This window comes from Ostrinia furnacalis, unplaced genomic scaffold (genome assembly GCF_004193835.3).
Source record: "Ostrinia furnacalis isolate ACB-3 unplaced genomic scaffold, ASM419383v2 OfSCF0069, whole genome shotgun sequence".
Classification (NCBI taxonomy): Eukaryota; Metazoa; Arthropoda; class Insecta; order Lepidoptera; family Crambidae; genus Ostrinia; species Ostrinia furnacalis.
This window is the reverse complement of record NW_021130308.1, coordinates 785,425-804,569: the sequence shown is the minus strand read 5'-3', so window position 1 is coordinate 804,569 and position 19,145 is coordinate 785,425. Positions and strand designations below refer to the sequence as shown.

The window sequence follows — 19,145 nt, the reverse complement described above, 5'->3', positions numbered from 1 at the left end:
GATGTACGACTTTATTAACAAAATTATATTTTTTTACTTATCAATTAATATAATATTTTACTACAAACTCATCATACAATATACATAATTTTACAATATAACACATCAATTAATATAATATTTTACTACAAACTCAATAAGCACTACTAGAATTAATTCTGAAATATTTTGCGATATCACTCCTATCAAATTGTCAGTGGCATCGTCTCTTTGATTTTTTACTCACTTGAATTTAGTTATGATGTTTGGCTTTCGCGTTTGGCACTTCTATGTGATCGATCAGTATCAAAATTTCTCTCTTTAGTTGTAAAATTATTATGTCTGCTATGACCTAGCAGAGATACAAACGAATCGGCGTCAATGACAATTCTATATGCCCTCTTCAATAGTTCACATTTTAATATTATGTCTAATACATTTGTGTACTCTAAACAAAACACGAGATATTTCCTTATAGTATTAGGCCTATAAACCCCATACTTAGCACCTTATTTTAATTAAGGATGGAAAAATCCATACATATTAATCTTTAAAATCCTGCAATAGGATATTTTTTGGCAGTGGAATAATAATATCTCCTTCATAGGCCTATACTATCAAAATGGAAATATCATCTATCTTTACCTACCATTACAATACTACAGTGAAATCTAAGTAACAAAGGACAATAGTTAATATCATAAGACAAATACACACTAAACAGTAAACATGCTTTAAAACTCTTATGTCCTCAATATAGGAGCACAAATTCAGTACTAATCAACAAAATTATTAAATTTTTGTGCATTACCTACTTATTTGAAATGAAACAGTTTTCAGTTACTATTCGACGCTTTTGTAGAGGTACGTAAGTACGTTGATTAAAATAAACGATAAGTGGTTTTGGCTAAGAATACACATTTTGACATTAAGTTCGCCTTTTGTAATCCGATATTGTGTGGAATAAAGCGAAATAAATTCAATTTATGCAACAGAGAAGTAAGGGGATTGGGTTACTTGTCAGAAAAAAACTTTGCGCTGGCGTCGCAGCGACCCTGTGCTTTTAACATTCAGTTCGCCCTTTGTAGTCCGATATTCTGTGCAATAAGGTGAAGTAAACTAAAATGCAACAAAGGGGTAAGGGGGTTGGGTTACTTGTCAGAAAAAAAATTGCGCTGGCTTCGCGGCGATGCTGTGCGGGCACTATAAGACACTATAAATAATATTATTACGTGTTGGAGTCTCAAAAGAGCTTAGTCTGTGTCGAAGAGCGCGAAGTGCATGATCTGCGTGCCCCACCACGCGCGCACGTCGTGCAGCGCCGGCTGCTCGCGCGCGCCGCCGCCGCTGTTGTGCGCGCGGTTGTTGCTCTTTATCACTGCTGGGGAGGTGTTTACAATTGAGCACCTTGCAGGATAGACAAGCCAGGGATACCACTACTAGGGGACACTAAATGAAGGGACGTGATGAGTCATTTCGCGCAACAACCATATTAAATTTTCGAAAGATGTTGCCGCGAGCGTTCGGATTAAGCGCGTAAAGATAATTCAAGCTATCTACCAGCACCGCGCACATCCAATTACTACTACTACCCGTTCGCGCTAAGTTTGCCGGTCCGTGGAATTCGCGTCCCCTCCCCAACCGCGATGAAACGCAATTATTTAGTGATTAAACGCAATTAATGTGTCTTATTTTACGCAAATACACAATTTTTATCAATAACAATAAATAAAATATATTTTAAATATAGTTTGTCATAGTTATAGACGCTTCCGTTTGAGTGACATCATATCGCCAGCGGCAAATTTATAGCGAACGGATAGTACCAATCTAATATATCTATAGACGTCCAAGTGATTACAAAATTAATGAGAAGAATTTAAACTACACAGGTTTGGACAGAGAGAGCCTTGGTCAGTCCCGATTGGTTAATGTATGGAAGGAATAATTGCACAAATGATACCTACTGAACTTACTTGGAGTCTTCTTGTTTAAGGCAGGGTGCGGGTCGCTTAAAGTAGGTTGTAAGTACTTTTTGTTGACGGGACTTTCTGGTCTGTAAACAAATGATATACAATGCATAACGTTACAACATCGTAGAACAAACTTTTGTATTCAGATATGTGATAATTACGAATATTACTTTTGATACAGAACCTTGGTATAGTCACAGAGGGTAATCCAGGTCTTTTGAATTGCCCCTTAGTAGACGATCGCTTTGATTGAGAGTCAAATGATGAAGTTATATCTGTAATACAAATTAAATATTTTAGCCCTAATATCTGTCCATATCTTTTTGACACTTTACAAAGTTGTAAATGGTCAACGTATACTCACTGGACATGACGGGTTGAGAAGCCGATTCTGTTATTTCTGATCGCCCAATATTTGCTATGGCCATCTATAAACAGAATACATATTATCATTTAGTGAACAACATTTATATTCAAATGAAAACAATAAAATGTTGATGCACCAAGTTACCTGAGTTTCAGTTTCAAGTTTTTCTTTGTCCATCTTCTCACTGTTCAGATCAACTGTTTGTTCATTTGTTTTTCTTAAGCCCGCTATGAGACTGGTTTGTTGTTTCTAAAAAGAAAATACCATAAAGTTTGTAGCCAATGATTTTGACGAAAATAGTTATAGGATATTAAAAAAGTTGATGTATCTTACGCTGCTATTGGCGCGTATCTTTTTCAAGCATCCCTCAAGCCACGTGCGTATGGTCTGCTTGGCCACCTCCTCTTCAACCAAAAACTCGAACTCCTCTCTCGCTAGCAACTCTTCCATTTGTAGGGATTTTCGAATGTCCACTGTGCGGTATGATAGCATGCTAAAAATAACATTAGTGTTTCATAAATAAGGTTGAATTTCAACTGCAATATTCAATGACATGTAAATTATTGAACTCACTTGATGACGTCATGGAAAGTGACATCCTCTCCGTTGTGAAGCCGTTCAAGTTCATAGCACATGTATTTGAAGAGCAGTCGCTCTTTGTGAGTGTCGCATTCTAACCGACCTTTTAGTAGTCGAAGAATGAACTTCACCTTGAAAAAAAAACATGATTATTTTTTTAAGCAATTTTGTATGGTTTAAGCCAATATTTTTTGTTTGACTTACTTTCCGCACTGGTATCACACCCTTTTGATGGACATCTACGACGTTCCAAGTGTTCTGGAAGTTTCTGATGTCGGCGTACGACAACAGAGCGTCTTCTTCGTTCGAGTAAAATAATGAAAAGTTCTCCATGATAATAGCTGCAAGGTAAAAGGTATTGGTTAGCTAGCCGTTTTGTGGACTGCATATTTGGCTGCTTTAGAACAGGATAAAACCATCCCCCCTAATCCAGAGGATGTCTTGAAAGGTGAGTAAGGAACAAATATGCGAACATTTTAGACCTATACAGATATGTATTTTACATCACACCTGTTCTGATGCTGATTACTGCTGTTCTCGGGATCTATCATTACTAGTTGGGATTAGTTAGCTGCATTATGTGGACGACATACTGACCATTGGACTGCCATTAAGTGAAATGAACATGACGGTACTGACCATTGGGCTGCTATTAAGTGAAATGAACATGACGGTACTGACCATTGGACTGCCATTAAGTGAAATGAACATGACGGTACTGCGCATTGGACTGCCATTAAATGAAACGCACATGACGATACTGACAATTGGACTGCCATTAAGTTAAATGACGACGATACTGACCATTAGACTGCCATTAAGTAAAATGACGACAACAATACTGACCCACGAGCAGGTTGAGCACGATGTAGGTGATGATGACGTAGAAGGTGCAGAAGTAGGCCAGCGAGGCGGTGAAGTTGCCGCAGTCGGTCTCCCAGTAGTTGTCGGCGGGCGTGCAGAAGGGCGGCGCCACCATGCAGTCGTGCATGATCTTGTTCCAGTCTTCGCCCGTTACGATACGGAACAACATCGCCACGCTGTGGATCGGCGAGTTGAAGTTTGCCCGCCTGCAAAACACGTACATATTATTTCAACATGTAAGCAATTTGTATGTGCATTCTATTCTTTTTCTATCTCTCATCAATATTACAAGCAGTAGCTGCGTTTACTTTATTGAATACCACGTATGACTCCAAAGAATAGATATAAATATACCCAAGTACACTTTGGGCTTGTTCTTTACTTAAGGGAGTAATAAAAATGTGTGTGCGCACGTAAATGGAATACGATTTTTTTACATCGTAATTTTTTCGCAAAACGCAAACGTAGTCGTGCCAATAAAACTTGGCGACGCACTGTAGCAGACGAGACGAAGAAGGTCGGCAAGACTTGGAGCGAGATCAAACGCGAAGCTCAAGACCGAACGCGATGGAGGACTGTTGTGAACGCCCTCTGCCCCATCTAGGGAACATAGGACATTAATGCCCGTTTTCACCATCAATCCCTAATTTTTAAGTGACCCATGGTAACACTTAACAGGAATTTTGTATTCATAGGGGTCACTTAAAAATTACGGATTGATGGTGAAACCGGGTGGTGAAATCAAGTATTTTTTTTTAACTTACCTCCCAATCCCTTCCCCATACTTGACGTTCCCAAACACGATGGTCCCGGCGAGCGCGTAGAAGAACACCAGCAGGAACATGCCGAAGATGATGAAGAAGCTCTTGCACACGCTCACGCCCACCGTCAGCATCAGCATCTTTAACGTGGTATGCTTGCCCGTGATCGTGAAGAAGCGCAGGATCACCACCATGAAGCCCACGAAGTACGATAGGTCGTTTTGGAGCAGGTGGGACAGCTGAGGAAATAAACTGTCTTGTATTCTCTCAACTACAGTTCAGTTTTGAGAAAGAGAATCCAACTCAGCAGCGTTCGGGAATACCATAAGAATTAACATAAGCATTTTTCCGTCCAAAATACCTCAATGCCTCAAGACGAAAGACTGTAATAATCAGTGTGTGTTATCAGAGATGACATACGGCTCCGAACGTGGCCTCTCACTATAAATGAAGCATAAAGTTGCACAGCGTGCTATGGAAAGGGCTATGCTCGGTGTTTCTTTACGAGATCGAACCAGAAACGAAATACATAGCCCGATGGATTAGCAAGCTGAAGTGACAATGGGCAGGGCACATGATACGCAGAACTGACGGCTGATGGGACAGCAAGGTTCTGGTGTGGAGGCCACGTGCCGGATAACGCAGCGTCCACCCACAAGGTGGACCGACGACCTGATAAAAGCGCAGGAAGGCGCTGGATGCAGGCCGCTACCAACAGTGCGATGTGGAAGTCATTGGGGGAGGTCTATGTTCAGCAGTGGACGTCCTGTGGCTGAAATGATAATGATGATGATGATGGTGGAATCGTCATAAATAAGTTTCTTGGATAAAATTACAATCCTAATAAGTGAAATGATGATGATGATGGTGGTGGTGGAATCGTCAAAAATAAGAGTTTCTTAGATACAATTACAATCAGAAACATGAGTACACTTACTTTCAATACGAAATGCATGAAGATCCATATGCAGCCAGCTACCGTGACGAGCAAGTCGTAGCGGTTGCGGCGGCTCTGCCAGTAGCCGCGCGGCGTGAACGCGATGGTCTTCAGCAGCACTTCCACCACAAACACTAGCGTTAGTAGTGCTGACGTCAGTGCCAGTTGTTCGGTGAACTTCGAGTGGCGGTTCCACTGAACGAAACAATGACATGTCAGCAAAAAACAAAAGCAGACGTCGTGACTCTATTATGCCTATAGAGTTTAGCAGGGCAATCGAAACCGCACTTATGCCCGTTTTCACCATCAATCAAAGGAATTTTGTTTTCATAGGGGTTACTTAAAAATTAGAGATTGATGGTGAAAACGGGCATTTATAGTCTCTTGATTGGGCCATTGTGCAAAACAATGCCGCCAAACCAATGATGATATCGAAACGATTTCAATCTGTAATATTTTGCATTCACTTCGCCACTTTGGTAAAGTGGGACGTGAAAATATATTATGTGTACTAAAATTGTATCGCTGTTGTAGTTTCGTTACAAGAGGTGTGCTCTTGATGCTAGCTGGAACAACACCCACTGATATTATTATAAGGGTCACTTTCACCGATTCCCGTATAAGTTTACAGTTAAAATATCAGGGACTTCTAATGGGTGAACATATTCTTTCTTCTATTAAAAGATGTAAAGCAAGATAAACAAGATTTACCGTGACTGCTAATAAAGCACTGTTGATGAGTACCACGATGGCAATAACACGCTTGAAAGTAAGATTTTGTGTCACGTCATACGCAAATGCACGGATTTTACGTTTGTTTGGCCGAGGCGGCAAATGGAGTGGCTGAGCGATTTTCAATCTCTTTTTTAGGTCACACCTAGAAGAAACAAAAAGTAATCATAACCATTTCTTTGAAATTTAATTATTATTTGTAAAATATCGAGTGATTTTACCATCTTCGCTGATCGACAGTTAAAAGAGCGGTTCCTTTGTTCTCAGAGTAATTTGCAATGACCACGCCCACGAATAATGTCAGACCAATCATGCATCCCAAGAATATGTAGACGTGTATGTAAACAGCGTGTACCTAAAAAAATGTTGTATTACTTTCCCGTATTAAAAAAAGCAAATCTAACCCTTTATTATCATTTATTTAGTCAAGGTTACTTACAGGTCCCAGTGCCTTTATCAGAACATCTCGAACATCCAACCATCCTTTGAACGATAGCACTTCAAATAGCGTCAGCAAGGCATCGCCAATATTATCGAAGTTGAATCGTTTCGGGTTCGCCCTAAAAATAACAGAATTTTTTCGTAAAAAATATCAAAAGCGTTCAGCATTTCAGCGATTTAATTTTGTATATTTTATTTATATTTCAGACATACCAGACGCGAGGCACGAGCATAGATGGAAACGTTTCGTTAGGGCCAGGTTTCAGCTTCATCTTGGTCACAAATACTCGTCTCATGAAAACGCCCACACAGTTTTCGCGGAGGTGAATAGTTGGATCATTACATCTCGCTAATCTATAGAAATACATAAAATAGTGTTGTATATAAAAAAAATAAAAATAAATAACATTTTACTCAAATTAAATAAGATTTTACCTTCCTCCATAGAGTTGAACACCATAACTTGCAAACACGAACATCAGCAAAATCAGCAGTGTCGATACCTGGTAAGTTGAAAACAAATACATAGTGAACCCAGCCAACCGAAAATGGTTATAATAATATGAACATTACATTTTCATCCTACGTACGCCATTAGGCTACGTAAGCCATCTTTGGGCACACCAGCGCCGCCAAGACAACTAGGAGTCGGTCGGATAGATCATCATCCAGATTTTCATCCGCTCTTACACGTAGACACAATTGAATACGTTTAATTTTATTTAGTTCGAAACAAATGCATATCACTCCTTGCTATCATCAGATCAGAGATTATAGTTGTCTCAGTACCAGCAGGATCTCCTTGAAGCCGCGGCACAGCTCGTAGACCACCTTGCGCATGTGCGGCACGAGCGTGAAGATGCGCAGCGGCCGCACGCAGCGCAGGATCATCAGCATCTGCGCGGCCGAGCCCGGCGGCACGCTGCGCGGCATCCAGCACAGGAACGTTAGCGACACCTGCCCGACAAGAACAGAGATAAATCGTAGACCCTAAAAAAATAATAAATCGTGGATAAAACGTTAGCAGCTCGGTGATAACAATTAACAGCAGGAACGTTAGCGACATCTGTCCAACAAGAACCGAGATAAATCGCGGACCAAATCTAGGTACGTGACATCTACACAACGACCATGGACGAAAGACAAACATTAGCAGCTCGGTGATAACAATTTTATTTATTTTTATCTGCGCGGCCGATGTGGCGGCACGCTGCCCGGCATTAAGCACAGGAACGTTAGCGACACCTGCCGAGCAACCCTGAGATATATTATAGGGCTAAATCTAGGTACGTCACGAGATCAAGACAAACGTTAGCAGCTCGGTGATGACTATTTTATTTATCTGCGTGGTCGAGGCGGCGGCAGGCTGCGCGGCATCCAGCACAGAAAGGTTAGCGACACCTGCCGGGCAAGTACCCTGAGATAAATCGTGGACAAAAGACAAACGTTAGCAGCTCGGTGATGACTATTTTTTATTTATTTATCTGCGCGATCGAGGCGGCGGCACGCTGCGCGGCATCCAGCACAGAAAGGTCAACAACACCTGCCGGCAAAGAACCCTGAGATAAACCGTGGACAAAAGACAAACGTTAGCAGTTTGGTGATAGCAATTTTATTTATCTACGACGCCGCGGCCGAGGCGGGTGGCACGCTGCGCGGCATCCAGCACAGGAAGGTTAGCGACACCTGCCCAACAACAACCCTGAGATAAATCGTGGACCAAATCTAGGTAGGTAGATAACAATTTTATTTATCTGCGCGGCCGAACCCGGCGGCACGCTGCGCGGCATCCAGCACAGGAAGGTTAGCGACACCTACCGGCAAAGACCCCTGAGATAAATCGTAGACCAAATCTAGATATGTAGATAACAATTTTATTTATCTGCGCGGCCGAGCCCCGAGGCATGCTGCACGGCATCCAGCACAGGAAGGTTAGCGACACCTGCCGGCAAAGAACCCTGAGATAAATCGTGGACAAAAGACAAACGTTAGCAGTTTGGTGATAGCAATTTTATTTATCTGCGCGGTCGAGGCGGCGGCACGCTGCGCGGCATCCAGCACAGAAAGGTCAACAACACCTGCCGGCAAAGAACCCTGAGATAAACCGTGGACAAAAGACAAACGTTAGCAGTTTGGTGATAGCAATTTTATTTATCTGCGACGCCGCGGCCGAGGCGGGTGGCACGCTGCGCGGCATCCAGCACAGAAAGGTTAGCGACACCTGCCCAACAACAACCGAGATAAATCGTGGATCAAATCTAGGTAGGTAGATAACAATTTTATGTATCTGCGCGGCCGAGCCCCGAGGCATGCTGCACGGCATCCAGCACAGGAAGGTCAACGACATTTACCGGCAAAGAACCCTGAGATAAATCATGGACCAAATCTAGGTAGGTAGATAACAATTTTATTTGATGATGATGATCCATCCGACCGATTTCGGCCATGGCGACCACTCCGACAATTTTATTTATCTGCACGGCAGAGCCCGGCGGCACGCTGCGCGGCATCCAGCACAGGAAGGTCAGCGACACCTGCCCGACAAGAACACTGACATAACCGTGGTTTTTAAAAGCTATCTTAAATGATAAATTGAAAAGATTCTCTTGGACCAAATCTGGATTCTTCACATCTACACAACAACGACGGATGATCGACGAACAGTCAGCGGCTTGGTGAAGCGGCCATCTTTGAGATATCTAATAAATCTCGCAGGTGCGATGTGCACCGTCCCATTGGCTGCTGTGCATTGCGAATCATCTATCACAAATATGTCAGCAAAGCCTGTAGACGCGGCGACGAACAAAACTCTTTGCTCTCGAAGCCAAATCGGGAACATACAAAGAATTGTATCCACGTGTGAACGCGATTACCTAAAATCACGTCAAGTTACGTAAATATACAAGCAAGATAATGGGGCAATAATAACCACTTACAATGTAAATGAAAACGTCCAGAACAGCCGCTGCGTCTTTTAGATAGGCCTTGGGAGTAAAGAACAATCCATCTGCCAATATTTTTAGGGCCAACTCAAGACTCATAAAGATGACAAATCCATACTCGGCTATCTGTAACAGAAATATCAATATTAGAAGAATACCTATATTATGAAGTATGAAAGAGACTTTTAATAAAACAAGAGTGTATTTTACCTGTAGCACGAAGTTTTCCATAACGCGATACGAGGGAGTTTCAAACATCATCGACAGGCAGGAGAGAGTAGTCACCATAATCATCACCCAATCCATGTAAGTCACTAGGCCCAAGAAATTGCTGTAACAAACGTTATGAATGTCAATTTTTACCATACACTACTGATTGTCTGATCAAAGTTCGGAAACCAAAAAGGGGAAGGGTCATGGTTTATATTATGTGATGTTTGTTGCTGCGCTATCCGACAGCAAAGCAATAATTAGAAGTCGGTAATTAAGACACCTTAAATTATACAGCCCTGTGTATAATACACAGGCCTCCCTCAATGATTTCTGCAATGGTCGGTTGGTGGCGGCCTGCATCCAGCGCCTTCCTACTACCTTTATGAGGTCGTCGGTCCAACTTTTGGAAATCATTGGGAGAGGCCTATGTTCAGCAGTGGACGTCCTAAGACTGAAATGATGATGATGATGAACAGTATACAAGTGACTTACTGGAAGCTCTTGTAGTGCACTTTCCTCTCGTTGCCGGTGACTGGGTCTCGCAAGCGCGCGTCGTAGCGGGCGTCCACGATGGCGCGGCAGATCTTGCGGAAGCGAGACTCCCGCGGCACGATCAGCAGTGGCGTATCAAACAACGGGTGGTTTTCGCGGAGGTCTTCCTCTCGTTGGTTCCTGGAGATAAAATGTTAAATATGTTGTAGGGAGATTGAGCTAGTTGTACTTTACAGTTAGCTTCTATTGTCACTCTTGCTGAACACCTTGAAGGGATCTAAGAAAGAAAACGTCACATCTTTTCTTGCTGTCTCTTGGTTTGGTACTAAGCGCAATGTCGTTGTGTAGTAAAGACTTATGTTCGATAGGGAGATATAAGCTGAAAGTTACCGCGTCATATCAGCCTGCTTTGCAGTGAGTGTGCACGTTACGTGCTCTTTGTCCAGAAGTTATGTTCAACTTGGAGATTTATGCCAAATACTTACCGCCTTCTCTCGGTCTGTTATCTATCGGGTTGCTGAAGGTATGTCAAGGTATCATGCAAATTAAGAACTTAGTTATACTGGGAGATCCAAGACCTTTTTTGTCGAAGGTTGCCTTCTTGCTTATAAGGAACCATGCATGATGCATAATTAAATTAACATTCTATGGGGAGATTGAACTTACCGCCTCATCTCTGCCTGCTGCCTCTTGGCCTGCAGCAGGCGTATGTCAAGGTAGGGCGGACGCGCGCGCGACGACGGCACGACGCGCGACGCCGCGCCGATGTCGCCGTTCTCAAGCAAGTGCTCGTAAGTCTGCTTCAGCTTGATGGAGCCACTGCGCACAGAACGCCTTATGGAACGCGAGCCAAACCTACCAGATTATTATCACACTTTAGGTATTAACGGCAATGGGAAATTCTGTCGCCGAAAGCAAGAGTGAACCGTGGCTTTTTTGCGCTCATACTTCAGTCATTTATTTATTTATTTTATTTGTTTAACAATGTTTCAACAGCATTTAATTAATTGCAAGTGCATAATGTTATTGTGTACAGTACAATACAAGATATAAATAAAAAATACAATATATGTATAATAGTAAACTTACTTCTTTTGATCAACACGTAGCTGCTTAGCGCTGGATATTGTGCCTTGGGATTTCAAACCTGATTTGCCTCCAGTTGCTAGCATTGCTGAATCTCCCAACAACGGTCGATGGTTGTTTGAGTCACTGAAATTGTAGTTTAATTAAATTAGTAACGCCTCAACGAAATCAGCTAATATTCTTATATCAATGTCTATTTGATGTTTGAGTGTGATATTAAACAAAAATAATAATAAAAATGTAATTAAAAATATTTAAACAAAATGTATAGCATGGAAAAAAAACAAATTAAATAAATATAACAAAACCTTTAAAGCCAGATGACTCTCAACATAAATACCTGCAATAAAAAAAGGTTTCTGAATAAATAAACAAAAAAGTAACTATAGCCTGACCAGGAACATAAAAACCCTCGCCATGTTGCGGAAAACTAATGGTACTAATACTCGCAACAGTAACTGAAAACTTCATTGACATGTCACCTTGCATGTCAGTCTATTGCTGTCAAAGTGTAAACAAACTTTATTTTAAATGTGCGCAATTGATTTTGTGAATTAAATTGCTAAAATCTTTTTATAGTCGTGAAAGAAAAGTGGTTCACAATGTGTTAAAGTATTTGTCGAAGAGAAATACTAAGGGTTCGGACAATATTTTCATTGAAAATAATGTTTCCGACAAAGATTGTCAAATTGACTGACATGTTTATCGTATAGTACAGTACACTATGAAAATTAGTTGTAGTTTGTTTCAAATACCTACCTACTTTAAAGTTTTTTGTCACTTTCTAAGTGTTGAATTTTATGGAATTGGAAAAGAAGTACCGAGTTTGAAGCGTTCATGAGCAGACATTGCAGTTGAATATTCAAGTTCTGAATTTGATTATTGATGAATAATAAAATAAATCCTACTAACTCGATTGATGGTTTCATTTAATTTATTTAAACCAGGTTACCTATAATAATATTTGTGCCTCAGTGATATCATGCGTTGCGCTTTTTTGAACAGTAGGATGCTCCACGACTACACAGCACTGTGCCATACTCGAGCCCCATATAGGACCATATAACCCCTACAATCCCCCTACAACTAGGTGGGACCCTGCTGGGAGAGCATTCCTATTAACTATTCTGTAACCACCTATTTATGGCAAATAAATTATTAGTATTATTCCTCTTTATAATATTAGTAGGTATACATTCATAACTTGCTGTTCCAAATTTTCGTCATTCGTTTTCGTTTCATCGCTAAAAATAACTTAATTTTATTTTTCATTACGTCTGAAATAGAATTTGTAGTAAAAATAGACTGTAATGAAAAATAACAATAAAATATTTTAATTACCACGTGATCGCNCTGAATTTGATTATTGATGAATAATAAAATAAATCCTACTAACTCGATTGATGGTTTCATTTAATTTATTTAAACCAGGTTACCTATAATAATATTGTTTCGTTAATTTATGAAAATATCATATTAGCCCGTAATCCTGAATCCTGATACATAAAGTTACCCTATTAATTTAACACAGGTACGACTGTACTCAGTGTTGCACTATCAAATGCAATTGACGCGCCTCTATGCCAGGGTTTTTATGTTCCTGGTCAGGCTATAACGTCAAAACAATTGAAACACGTTAATTTTGTTTCATGTAAACAAAAGCTTCAACCACACCAACGCGTGCAGATCGCCATCGCCCGCGCGATCTTATGCCAATCAATGACAGGTCGCGCGGCCCATGAAAGTCCGCGCGACCTGTCATTGGCCTTTGATGGCGCCCGTGATGGCATCTGCACGCGTTTTGTGGTTGAAGCTTTATGGATGCGTACTCAATAATAGTGGCAACGACGTGTCTCCGCAGCGCCGAGCTGGGTCGCTGCGAGGGCGGGGCCACCACCAGCGTCTTGACCAGGCACCGCTTGCGGTAGGGGAAGGCGATCTTGGCCGCGCCGATGTATTCAAAAGCGCGCCGCGACTGGTCGCCGTCGGGCGCGCCGCCGCCCGCGGTCCCCACCACCACCTCCTCTTCACCGTCCTCGCAGACGAACTGACGCATGAACGACTCGCGGACCTAAGGACAATGTTAATAGACGTGTTGACACCACCAATCAATTGACGTACTTTTTAAAACTGTCAAAACGAAACTCTCCCATAGATTTTGTATGGCAATACAAGCAAGTGACGTCACTATGTTGTCAACTCAATTCAACTACTTTTCGCAATGAGGGTTTTCGCGAATGAAAGATCCGCTAGATGGCGGGACGTGGATGTGGGGTCTGACTGCTGCGTGATCGGTGGATTTTGACATATCTGTCAATGTCATGTCAAAAATAACCAATCATGCAGAATTTAGCGTCTACGTATTGCCATCTGGCGGATTTTTCATTCGCGAAAACCCTCATTACAATACAACCAAAAATCTTAATTTACATAGACATTAAGATTTAAGACCAGAATGAAGTGTCTTTTTAAAAAAAGTTGTGATTTCGAATTATTGGGGAATGGTGTCAAATTTTCTATTGCCTTTTTAACAGCTACAAAAACAAATGAAAATCTATGGATTACTAATGTTTGGCCAAAAAACGTTTCCCAAATTATCACATCGCAAACAACGTTTCGCAAATTTTCATTTGGCAAATTCTCATTTGGCAAAACAACTTATTGCAAACTTTTAATTCGCAAATGTAGTTTTTGGCATATTATTGTTTAGCAAATTATTGTTTGGCAAAGTATGTTTTGCCAAATATTTCATTTGGCAAAAATATTTCACGATAAACTATTTACAAAATAATTTGATTGTCGCATAGAATGGACTACAAATTAGCTTGTGGTTATTATTTTGTTTAGTGAGTAGATAATATAAAATTTGTTCTAAATTAATTTTCATGTTTCATTCTTTTTATTGAAACCAAATGATTCATTAAACAATAGAGAGGTGATTCTAGCGCTCGGCGGCCGCTGCCGCGGCACGCTTCGCTCGCCTTCGCGCGTTAAGGGTCACTGTTCTAACCTAACCTAACCTACTATTTTCTGCGATACCTACTCTCTGCAACCATACTATTTTCTGCAATCTCTTTGTTTTACATAAAATTCTTGTGAAAACCATGATCATCTGCCTTATGCTTTGATTAGTGGGTAACGGTGGGTAAGTATGTGAAGTGTCAATTTGACCAAACAAATTATTTGGGATATAATATTTGCCAAAATAAAACATTTGCTATATAAACATTTGCCAAGTAAAATTTTGCCAAATGATAATTTGACCAAATGAATTAGTTGCGAAAAGTACAGTTGCTAAAAGTTCATTTGGGAAATGAAACTTTGGCGATAAGTTGTTTGCGAAGTGAAATTTGGCGAAAAGTAATTTGGCCAAACGGAAGGATACCAAAATCTATGGACAAGTTTAAGCAGCGCAATCTAGTCTAGTCTACAGGCCACGGAGGCGTAGCTTTATACACGCCTACGCCTACACGGACAGTAACTTGGCCTTAATAATACTTTCTTAAATACTTTTGTGCTTTGAAAACACTTGAGACTATTAAAAATACATAATATATTCATTTTATTAATTATAAAGAGAACCATTATTACTTTACCAAGGTAATAAAGGTGTCAGTGATGCAACAAAAAATATTACCTTAGGTAGATTGAAATCTCCTGGAACCTTATGCAACTTGGTCATTTGGGGGCTGTCTGGAAATTTCTCAAAGATCCTCAGCCTGAATGGCAAGCTTTCCTTTATTTCTGCACTTTGTTGGCGGTACCTAAGCTGTTTCAACTTCTTTATGTCTTCATCCAATTCCAAATTGTCTAAGATGACTGCTACGAAAAGCGACAGCACGATCTGAAAGTTGGTTTTTACAATAAGTTCGTTCAATGATATTTAGAAGATCTTATATAAATATTCAAAGATTGAAGAATATGTAGTATTCTTACCAATGTCACAAACAAATGGTATAGTATGAAGTAAATGGCGACGAGTGGTGTAAGAGTCTGACTTGTGCGGACCATTGTTTCGTCCATTACCTCCACCCACGCTTCTTGGGTCAAGATTTGGAACATAGACATAAATGCCTGGAAAACAGATTCCAATATTAATCCTACTCTTTTCCAATTGGAATAGAGAATTCCTCTTCTCTGACTTAGATTTCTTACCTCAGGAAAGGTTTCAAACTTTGTGAATTCACATAAAAAGCAGAATAGTTGCATTGATATTGAAGAGCTAATAATAAGCAAGCACATAGTGAATATTATGAGACTGCCGAGCTTTTTCCCAGGACCGAAAATCTTGTATACAAATCCTTCTAACAATGGAGATGCCTTGATTAGTCTCACAATACGTAATACCTGCAAACATATTTTATAGGTTTTATTTAAGTACTATTTAATGTTAAAATAGGCTTACATCATCATTATTATTATCATTTACCTGAAAGTAGGTGAACACAGACATATAAAGTTGAGGAATAATGTGGATTGTAGTCCCAATGGCCAAGAGAAGTTCGAATTTATGGACAGAATGCTTGAAATATCCTTTCAAACCCAAGCACCAAATTTTGATCAGAGCTTCCAAATCCAAAAATATGGTAAATGCAATCTGGAATAATATACACATTTATTTTGTAGTAATGTTTCATTACAAAATGTTATTGCCTAATGATATCCATGAATCTACCTCAATATAGTAATATTTTTCATAGAAGAATTCTCTAGGATGATCATCATGTTTAAAATGCATTGTTGCTGTGATTATTCCATTTGCTAGAACAACACCCATTACTAGCAGTCGAAAGTATGCTGAACGCAACATCTTGTGAAATATTTCTGGGGCACTTCCTGTAAAATATAATCATTAAAGTAAATTATTTTGTAATTACCAATGTTAAACTTGATTTTAAGATTATAATAGCTATTTTTTTACCTGAATGCTTGTTCTCATCAATGGTAACGAGTTTCCAGCCATTGTCATCTCCTGTAAAGAACTGTGTGGTGCTTCCCTTTGTTATTGGGTTCCTTACACCCCACATTTGCTGAAACTGTACCCTAATCTCATTGAAAGTTTCAGTTATTACAGCAATAAACACATTCTTCACCAACCAAGCTAGGAAGAAAATCATTGTGCTGAAAATAAAATATCAATTTAATATTTTTTCCTACTGTATCTCTGTATATATACATAGGTATTAATGGAAATTAAAAAGTATAAATATTAAAAATAAAGATAATAAACCTGAAATAGAGGGCTGATCGCCAGGTGGGCAGAGAATCAATGGCTCTGTACATAATGAACACCCATCCTTCTTGGGAGGAAGCCTGATAGACAGTAAATAGACTTGTTGCTGCAAATAGAAATACCAATTTATTAATAAACACTTATCTATCCTCATTAATACATTTTGAAACACAGAATTACACACATTTTACAGGAACAGGAGAAGAAGTCAATGAGTTGTTATGTAAAAAAGAATACTAACCAAACTCTTCAAATCCATTGAAGCCCATAATATATTTAGATAGTTTCAATTTCATGCATTTCATTCCAGAAGGGCATTGATATCCAGAACCAGGGTCAGGTGAACAAAATGTATCAGGAATGGCCAGAGAATTGATGGTTATATGACTGTAAAAATACATAAAATTAGCACATAAGTAAATTTGATGTAACAGTTATGATAATAATACAAAGATACTTACTCAGGGTCAGTAGTGTTCCTGACACAGTGATGAGTCAATTCTCCAAAGAATTGGACTCCCAACAAACTGTACAAAGACATGAAGAAGAGGAAGAATAGGGTCACATTGTAGATCTGCTGGCTTGATCTCCTGCAAAGCAAAAGTAATATGTGTAGACACTAAAGTATTTATAAGCATTTAGCCATCAATCAACAAATCTATAGCTTATGAATTAGAAGGAAAGTGATAATATAAGAAATAAAACTTACTTGAATATTTGATTAATCCTAGATTTTGGCATGGAGAATTTAAGGAAGACTCTGAGGAAACGGATCATGATCAGTGGTCTTGGGGCCCGCAGTATACTGAGATAGCTGTATCTTGGCACAATTCCAGTCAGTTCAAACATTTGCAACAAAACAGACACCCAAAGGAGGAATACCATAGAAGCATCAAATTGGCACCAGTGATCTTTTAGGTATGCTACATCACCCTGCAAACAACGTTTAAATAAGAAATCACACTTCTGGGTAAATTAAACCTTTAAATTAGACCTCATGTACCTACACTTAGTGAGCAAATAAATTAATATGAATATGAATATATCGCATTTTTAAAGACCACATAAATTTTAATATACTTATGTATCTGTTAATGTAATATTTACCTTCAAGATGCCTCTGATGTGCATTTTTGCAATCATTTCTGCTGTAAACAAGAGAGTAACACAGCAGTCCACAGCAAAAGTTACTGTTTGAAGATAGGGGTATTTTTCGAAAGATTTTGGTGTATTCAGAGAAACAGACAACAAACTTAGCAGAGCACATGATCTTAATATCCTTCTGACCCATAACTGTAATAGATAAACAATATTAAGTCAACATTTTACTAGACACTTTATAAATAAGCGCAGTAGATGTTTTTCATTTCATTGCTTACCTTATTTACCCATTCTATGTCGGCACTTTCATTTAATGACTCCTCGGGCCCATAATCCGCTAAAACTGGTTCCCCTTTCAAGCTCTGCTTCCTCCCCAACATTTTTATGCGTTTGAAGATAATTTTTGAAACTAATATAGTCAGCCGCAGCAATAAATTGGTATCTTATGTTTCGTCGAATGTTGTTGTTCTATGCTTACAGCGAGAGGCATTATCTTTTACAGCAGGAATTAAACTAATTCACAAGGAAAAAACAAGGCACGAATTCAAACTTTTAAAATAAAAACTTGGGAAATGTTCGGGAAATACGAAAACCCAGCCCATATCACTTGATGTCAATTGTTTGTCAATTTTGACATTGACTTTTTATTTTTTCGACCAAAAAACAAATATAGATGACCCTAGAGATGGGTTTCCACCCGGGTAAAAACCCACATGAGGGTAAAAACCCAATAAAAACCCGTTTCATTCCACCCGTGGGTGTTTACACCGGGTGAAAACAAATAATTTTATAATTATTTCAATTGGTATCTTTTCTTTATTTTTATTGAATTTTTCTCATTTAAGTTTATTGATTAATAAGTAATAAGTCTAANGGGTTTTTGTTTTAACCCAATCGGGTGAAATGGGTTTTTACCCACTACCCATCTCTAGATGACCCACGCTGAACTGTCCCACCAAACTCAATGACAGGGGGGCGCTAGGCGCTACCATCGTTCAACTATATGGTTTCCAACATGGCAAAAATCTGAACCAGCGATCCGGTATTGACGGTGGCGCCCCACTGTCAATGTCATCGACAGGACAGTCCAGTATTTTGGAACTATAATCAAACTGGATTTTTAACTTTTTTATGCATTATAATTTATTGATCGACTGATTGACACGATGATGATACGATTCCACAAATTCATACTTTAGTAAGTTCTTTTTCTTGGCTTTCGGAGTCTGAATGGTGGCAATGCACTAGAAAGTGTGGCGATTTCAAAATCTTTCACTGAAATGGCAAAAAAGTTACATTTGAAAAAAGTGGATTTTTTTCATAAAATTCATTTTTTTTTTTAAATAAACCGCTCTTTCCTAGTGCCGCCTTTTCGTAGAGAGATAATTTTATTGGTTAGAATTACTGTTAGACTAGCGAGAGTGTAGCGCATAGCGAAGTGAGCT

The 19,145-nt window shown here is 39.5% G+C and overlaps 1 protein-coding gene across 1 annotated transcript; it reads right to left on the bottom strand.

Moving 5' to 3' along the window:
* Window positions 1-178: 178 nt before the first annotated feature.
* Window positions 179-18,311, bottom strand: na (sodium leak channel non-selective protein na). Its single transcript, XM_028323423.1, has 35 exons — window positions 17,979-18,311; window positions 17,707-17,892; window positions 17,309-17,532; window positions 17,061-17,189; window positions 16,841-16,986; window positions 16,597-16,705; window positions 16,288-16,487; window positions 16,042-16,202; window positions 15,796-15,963; window positions 15,522-15,713; window positions 15,303-15,440; window positions 15,004-15,210; window positions 13,196-13,437; window positions 11,370-11,492; window positions 10,947-11,135; window positions 10,281-10,460; window positions 9,786-9,906; window positions 9,570-9,701; window positions 7,423-7,590; window positions 7,069-7,136; window positions 6,847-6,987; window positions 6,632-6,752; window positions 6,414-6,547; window positions 6,172-6,337; window positions 5,461-5,655; window positions 4,527-4,762; window positions 3,745-3,968; window positions 3,103-3,239; window positions 2,893-3,029; window positions 2,653-2,812; window positions 2,464-2,568; window positions 2,317-2,380; window positions 2,137-2,227; window positions 1,956-2,035; window positions 179-1,360 (listed from the first exon to the last, which is right to left on the bottom strand). The coding sequence occupies exons 1-35, from the start codon at window positions 18,078-18,080 to the stop codon at window positions 1,233-1,235; spliced, it is 5,304 nt and encodes a 1,767-aa protein (XP_028179224.1). The 5' UTR covers window positions 18,081-18,311; the 3' UTR covers window positions 179-1,232.
* Window positions 18,312-19,145: the final 834 nt, after the last annotated feature.